This window comes from Tachysurus fulvidraco, chromosome 5 (genome assembly GCF_022655615.1).
Source record: "Tachysurus fulvidraco isolate hzauxx_2018 chromosome 5, HZAU_PFXX_2.0, whole genome shotgun sequence".
Lineage (NCBI taxonomy): Eukaryota > Metazoa > Chordata > Actinopteri > Siluriformes > Bagridae > Tachysurus > Tachysurus fulvidraco.
The window spans coordinates 17,169,853-17,177,352 of record NC_062522.1 but is presented as its reverse complement, the minus strand read 5'-3'; the positions used below and the strand labels follow the sequence as shown (position 1 = coordinate 17,177,352).

At 45.5% G+C, this 7,500-nt stretch overlaps 2 protein-coding genes across 2 annotated transcripts in view; both read right to left on the bottom strand.

The window, feature by feature from the left end:
- LOC125141191 (keratin-associated protein 10-4-like) overlaps positions 1 to 642 on the bottom strand; it is a 7,275-nt gene extending 6,633 nt beyond the window's left edge. The window contains exon 1 of the mRNA XM_047813418.1: positions 633 to 642. Within this exon, the coding sequence (XP_047669374.1) occupies positions 633 to 642 (10 nt within the window). The remainder of the gene's footprint in view (positions 1 to 632) is intronic.
- The window catches only part of plxna1b (plexin A1b), a 199,802-nt gene that overhangs the window by 148,277 nt on the left and 44,025 nt on the right, over positions 1 to 7,500 (bottom strand). The window lies entirely within an intron of this gene.

Genomic DNA, 7,500 nt, shown 5'->3' with positions numbered 1-7,500 from the left:
GTCAAGCTGAACTAATGATGTTCTTGTCTGACTGAAGAATGAAAGCTGAGAAGAAACAGAGGATGCGCTAGTGAAAGCCTACACAGCCTGGGTTATCCTACAAGCGTCTTAACTACAAAATCTACCCCCAAGTCTCCTTAACAAAAGCAGTACTGTACACGAGTGCCTTTCAAACTTTCGCTGACACACACGGATACAGACTAAGAAAAAAAAGAGGTCGATGAATAAAAGCATTTGAATGTATAAAATAAACACAAAAACGATCAAAGACGAGGGTCGGATGGGAAGAAGGAAACCTTACAAGTGTTCTATTCCTCTTATACCAACAACTACACTTGGAATCGCTTTAAGGATTAGAAAAGTAAACGTTTATATTTTCATCTGTGTGCGTCAAATTACTGATGCAGTAACATCTGTGGTGAACACAGTTAGTTCCTGCGTGATCGCGTACAAACATCAAATGTAAGTATATACACATCGGCCTTCCTCATCAGCATCTCTTTGTCCCTACTCCACAATAAGGTTAAAATAACAATAGCATCAGGTTACTATGAAATCTACAACAACTAAAAGCTATGCTATCGTAATGTGTGTGTATCACTGTTGTAATGTAGCCGGAGTACAAATACCACACATATACATGATGTATTAAGTAGTAGATAGATAGGATAGATAGACTAGATAGAAGTCAGGTAGATATAGAGAGAGAGAGAGAGAGAGAGAGAGGAAGCGAGAGAGAGCGAAACAGCAAAGACTTTACTGACGAGCAGACGATTATAAACACTAACATTTTAGTGTATGAGGAGTCTCCAGTGTTAAAGAAAACATGCTCCTCCATAAAGCTTCATCAAATGCATAAACACACTCTAGTAGTGTGAATCTTTTTACGAGCCGTTGCGCCGATAGCCAGTCCCCTGGTGAAACAACATTAGAGTGAATTAATTATTAATAAATCGCTTCAGACACACTGCCAACCCATTCCACCAATCCAAGCATGAATTTAACAGAGCTGCAGTACAAGGGAATGGACGATTGAAAGTGCAATTTCGAGCCCATTCTTTTCGGAATTGGTTCCCAGCATGTCCACAACAGATTTACATCTATAAGGATGAGGAATAGAGGAGGGTGATATATGTAGCACTTATTTTGATCACCAGTCAAGACACTGCAGGTCACCCGTTGTGACTGAAGCACTTCAAAAAGACGAACATAATTTACATGTTTTTCCCCACCCCGGCGCTACAAGCTACAATGCAACAGTGTGTATGGAGAAGTATGCGTCGAAAAAACCGAATGCAAATGGCTGAAAGCTAAATACTCGGGTGTAACGCTAAGAGGAACTAGAAAAAACAGTCTGTTGTGGGGAGGCTCAGCATAAGGAACCCCCAAAAAAGGGGACAACCACGGCTGTGGGGTCGCTATTCAGATACACGAATAAATACCAACGTAATCCATCATGCCTCCGAATTATCAATGCAAGGTCTAGTCACATGCGATTTAACAATAAAATATCAGAGGTGTTGAAAGGGAGGCTAAGAATAGCACGTCAACACCAGCAACGTTCAGAAATGAGATATGTACAACACACTTCATACTGAGCACCGTCAAATGTGGGGTGGATAATAAGTAGGACGTGCCTTGGAGAGGAACTACCCGCGCGATCTCATTTAGCTCTGTATGCAAATCAATGGGAATCCCCTGCAGTCAGGGTTTTTTACCCGCATAAAAGTGCGGTAACTTACCGAGGGAGGCATGCATGCCCCTGGTGACAGTAGCCAAGCGAGCAATTTGCCGGCGCCTCTGTATCAGGGCTGGATCCTCTCTTTGATCATATTTCTTTATGCTCTCCCAGTGGTGAAGAGGCACACGGCCGAAAAAACCGTTGGTAGGTCACTATTGTGGACAGGCCGTGGTTTCTAGGGCCCTTAAAAAAAAGACGGTGAACGGATGTCCTCGTTTCTGGAAACAAAGCCCTCCGCGGGGCCAGAGAGTTAGCCAACTGTAATTGCCTGGGCTTGTGTCAGGTAGGCGTCCTCGAATTAGGACGTATATCACACAGCGTCCACGCCACCTGGTAACAAACCAATGGGGAACTCGAACATAGTAGGATTAGAACGTTGGGTCGTCGACGCAAGCCGCACAAAATGTGAAGAAGTGGATGTAAAGAACTCTCTGGCCGGTCTGTGATCCATGCGTGGCGGAGGGTTCAAGTTTGTTGGGTATAAGTCCAGCTGCAGGAGTATGGCATTATACAAAACTGCAATCGCTCTAATAGCGCGCGACGAATTTAGTAGATGGTGCCGAAAGCTGGAGAGGGAGAGGAATAAAGAAGAAGGGAAAATTTGGAGTGACGTGTTCATGAGAGGGATGCTGGAGCTGCAGGACCAACAAATTCACCTGGTAGACAAAGCCATGAACACTAGTCACAGGGCAGAATTTGTGCAAAGGACCCTCGTTGGCACACATTGTCGTTCGGCTTGAGAGGGGTAGGGAATATCAGATTTTCCGTCGATAGCGTTCCGATAAAGACTGTGCTGAGAGTGACCTTTCCAGATGATGAGACCCGCGACATGGTCCCCTGATTCGCCACGCTTTGGGTCTGCTCTGGTGCTCCTTGGCGGTGGTGGGTTTCGCCCGTTTGAAGAGGTCTGCCAAGGAAGCGTCGGAACGAACTGGCATATTGGTGGTGGGCACTTCGAGGCAACTGTCCGCAGTCGGGTATCGATTCGGAACAAACGTACGAATAGCACAAACCGTTCAGCGAAGCTTGTAATTCACATTGGTGGATATTGAGCCAGAATCATGGGGCAGGACTGGACACTCGGGAGGGGGGGATAGCGGGGCTTTCTCGTTGTCACACACGGAAGAACAATGGGCCGTCATGTATTCCTACACCAGGGCCAGGTTGCCTGCAGTTTTGTAGATCCGTTAACTATAACATCACCAAATACACCTCACCTGTGGTATTATAATGGCTAAGGTGTCAAGCCCCTTCTGATGGGAGAGAAAGGCTTGAAAATGCTCTGGTGCTCTTCCGCAAGGTAAAAGGATGAAGGATAGGTAAGCAGCCAATGAGGGCAACGTGTCCCCTAGCTGGACCGCTAGCAGCGTATAATTCCACAAGGGATGACTGGCGCGGCGATCGCATCTCTTATACGCACTACCTGCTGAGTTCGGTAATATATGTGAACAGATTGTGTCTCGAGTGGTTTGGTGTGTGTGTGGGTGGGGTGTATTAGTCTGGTTAATGGGGTAGATCTCCACACACAACAGCAACATGCAGGAAATGTGGCGCTGATGATCCCTCTGTCCTGTTCTGCTCCGCTGCTCACAAGCTCTTTAGTGTCATCATATGCACAACTCGACATCCACAGGCCCTGCAGAAGAAGGGGAAAACAAAAACAACACGGACAGGAAATGACCTGTACACCATAGAACAGGTCGATGGATAGCCATCACACGAAGGGCAATAGACAACGACCTAATCCAGGCTAAATAGTGGTCAAACTGAATGTGTCAAGGGGGGGGGCGAAACTTGAAAGAAGAAGAGGAAAAAAGGGGGAGGAAAAGAAAGAGGACATTTTAATTACCAGACGGATGGTGAGGGGTTCAACAGATGGTTAGGAACTCACTGTACATAAACGTCATCATCGATACCACTCCACTGCAACGAGACACACCGTGGTGCTCCTTCAATGAATTCATCACACATCACATTATCGTCATGTGTCTGGAGAGATAAGCTTTTTTGCAATTAATACTCTCTTTCTTCCTGGCTTACACACCCACACCCACCACCCACCACACACACACCACACACACACACAGGTTTATGCGTAATGTAAAAAAATAACCCGTCTCAGTGATATGGAAGCTTACTTACGATAGCTATTTCAATAATCTTCACTCAAGCTTCCTGCCAATGGCCATCAGGTCAATGACTGAGATGTTTCTTTTTGTGAGAATAGTTAACGTTCAATAAACAGTGTTACAGGGGCTAGGCAAAATGAATGGCATTGAAAATCTTTCATTCTGTCAAACCAATGCACGGGACAATTATGTAACGCATCCTTGCTATTGTACTCATGATCAGTTGTGACTCCTGACCCAAGGTGCCAAGTTCAATCAACCAGTCCGCCAATAGGCCGCCACTGCGGGCCCTTCATCAAGAGGGCCCTTGCCCCAACTGCTCAGTTGTGTAGTGAGAAAATGTAATTCGATCTGAATAATGGTGTCCCCTGCCTAAATGGGCTAAATTAAAGTAACAGGAGAAAATTCCCGAGCAGAAAAGCACAGTTTTAGACATGTCTGGCATGCGGTAACTAAGGACGAATGACTGCTTAAGATTAATGCCTTAGTTTCCTATAGTATGCAGCTAAGCAGACACTGTTGCCATACGGAAGACTTTCTACTACTCTAAAACTGCATAAAGACAAAATCTTGTTAGAACTCGTGGTGGTTTTTTGGTGTGCAGATTTAATTTAACATTGTTTTATGGTTGGAACCGCATAGTAAACAGCTTAGGAAAAATGCATCCCAGCGTGCCAGAAAAGTCCAAGTCTTTAGGAGAGAGAGTTTAACGCATCACACTCCCCTGGTGGCGTTCTTTTTGTAGAACGCACTGTTTGTCTTCTGTGTTTATAACTAGAGAAATCGATCTCGCATCTTTTAAAAGTCAAACACGTCTGCACTGCATTAATCAGTGAGTTTGTAAGCCTATCTGGTTTACATTGTATTTTACTACTGGAAATGTTGACACAACTTGCCGTTGTGGTCAAAACTGCAAATACGGAACACGACATTACAACAAAGCCTGTTAGTTTATTGTTAAACGTGTAATCCTAAACGTGTTGATTTCTTCCGTATTAACCAGATCGGACTGCCTGGTGGGCTAGCTAAAGATTTATACTTGACACTCCTAACTTGAGCACAAATCAACAGTACCAAGCACAGAGTAGGAGAACGCGGCTCGAGTAGATCGCAAGCATCTGACAATTATTTTAATTGACCCTTTAAGCTGGTGGAATTTGATGGTTTGATCCTCAGGAGGGCCATGCGAGATGAATCGTTTGTGCATGGCGAAGTGTATCAATGATTCATTATTCGTCTGGGGTATTTTCAGCGTGCAAGGGGGCTAAATCAGCTTCATATCTCCATCATATTAAGTATCCATGCATATTTGCCAAGACTCTTCAGGGTGAGCGGGTCCATGCAGTCTCATGTAGATCACCAAGCAAACAAAAAACTGGCATTTGTCCAGAAAGGTGTATTTCTCTTTTTACTGGGAGAGCCGGCAGCCTCAAAGGCAAGGGTTGGAATACACAACAACTGAGGAGAGTTGGGTTGGTAAAGTATCCGATAGCAGAAGCTTCCAGAGTGACCATGAGTTCTGCTGTGCAGATGACCCAGTGACTGCTGGCAAAGAAAACTCGCAAACGGGAGGAAGGGCGAGGAGTGGAAAAAGGGAAAAGATAGACCCATCTGAGTTTAGAGAGAATAGCGAGAGTATTTAGGAATGTTTTTCTTCCCTCTCTCCCGCTGCTTGGCTTTTCTTTGCCGTTGTCGGTATCTCCGCTTGCCTCTTTCCTTCGCCAGCTGATCGAAGCCTTACTATCAGTCCATCAATCCCCCAAGGACAATATGAGGGGAAGGGGGCGTCACTCCACTCAGTGCGTCCGGCACAGAGAGAAGGAGCGAGTGATGCATTTTGATCTTGACCGAAAATGCAGACAACACCGAGTCTTAAGTAACATTACAATAGCGTTTCGAAAAGAACTTAACAAGCTCGTAAGATCGCCCGCAGGAAAACCTAAACTCTGGGGAGCGGGTGACCCCTCGTTCCCTTACGCAAGTGGTGGCCAGAAGAGGTGAGATTGGATGGGAATAAATACACTATTTATAGGCGAGTGATGAAGAGAACAACCTTGAAAACGTTATAACTACACCCTAGTGATGGGGTGCCCCTTGTCGAGGGGTAAACCTATGCGGGGACGTCCTAACCCAAATTAAAACAAGACACGTAGATACGAAAAGGAGGGTGTGATTGACAGGACCACATCCAGATGAGGGGAAAATGCAACAGCGCGGACCGAAAAGGGTCTCTGGATCAGGCTAGGCAGGGCAGTGGTGCCGAACGTGGGGGTGTGTTGTGTTGGCAGGTTGGGAGAGCAGACAGTGGCGAAAGAAGCAAACAAGCGAACCGGGTGTGTGGATACCCCGAGCGTGCAGAAGCAAAACCACGAAGGAGAGCCCGGTGTGTTTGTGATGAGAAAAAGGACTGAGGTGAATGGCTAGATATGTTTCAAGCAGACAAAGGCCTACAGTAATCTCAAATACACTTTTTAAGTACGACTGCTTCTCTTTTTTTCAGTCTTCAGTACTGTCGGTTTGGGTGGAACCGCGCCCAATCTGTAGAACCGGACCCAGATTCCTATTCGTGGTGCGGACCAGGATCAACTGTAGTTTTGTTGTAATTCGTGGTGTTGGATGTGTGTGTAGTCTGAGATGCGAGAGCAACGTCTCAACACGTTGTCAGTGCACAGGCTTTTACTTTTCTTTTTATGTTAATATGTAACGACCCGCGATTGCGTGCTTCTTGACTGTAATATGCTTGCACAGCATGTAATCCAACTCTGATTTAAGATCGTTAAATAGTACTTTCTTGAACATAGCGTTGGGACACCACAACAATGATTGGTGGGGGGGGGGGGGACTACTTTTTGCTCTCACTGTACAAATGCAGCAAATATGCACTGGGAACGATGTCATTTAAAAAAACAACATAGAGCACAGAGACGCAAAGGACTCATAATTCGCATGCCAGTTGTGCATATGTACGTGACTGTGCGAAAGTTTTGTACAAGAAGAGAGAGAGAGAAAATGGGGAGAAGGCCAGAAAAGGGTGTAGAGGATTGTCTCAACACTCATTTGCTCTTCTTTGAGAGGGATCATGTCTTGACGTAGCAAGGGACCGTTAAAATTTCGCACCAATGCATCTGCGCAACTCACGGTAAGCTCACGTTGGTATCTGGCTACAGTGTATGGGCGAAAGGCTATCGAGCGCTCGAGCCCACAACCACACCCTTTACAGCGAGCGCGATTACTGCACAATGGTGTGCAGATCGAAAAACGGATTCGGGGTATTATCAAACCGTGCGCTATGCTAGTGCTGGACTGTAGATGAGCCAGCTATGTAAAAGGTCAGTTCCTTGCTCCGTAGAATCAAAAAAAAAAAAAATGGCCCTCCTTCTCCAATTTCCATAAAAGCATTCTTGCTTCATCTGGACTTGCCAATTGTCATCCGTTCCTCCTTTTTTCAGCCCTTTTTATTTGCAATTTTATTGGCAGTCGAGATGGAGTCCAAAACACACAAATGAAATTTTATACAAAGTCAGAGAGGCAATGGGGGAAAAAGTGGCTGATGAACAGAAAAAGATAACATGACAATGGGCAACAATGTAGGACGAGGACTGAGATGTGAATGTGGGTGAAATTTGTCAG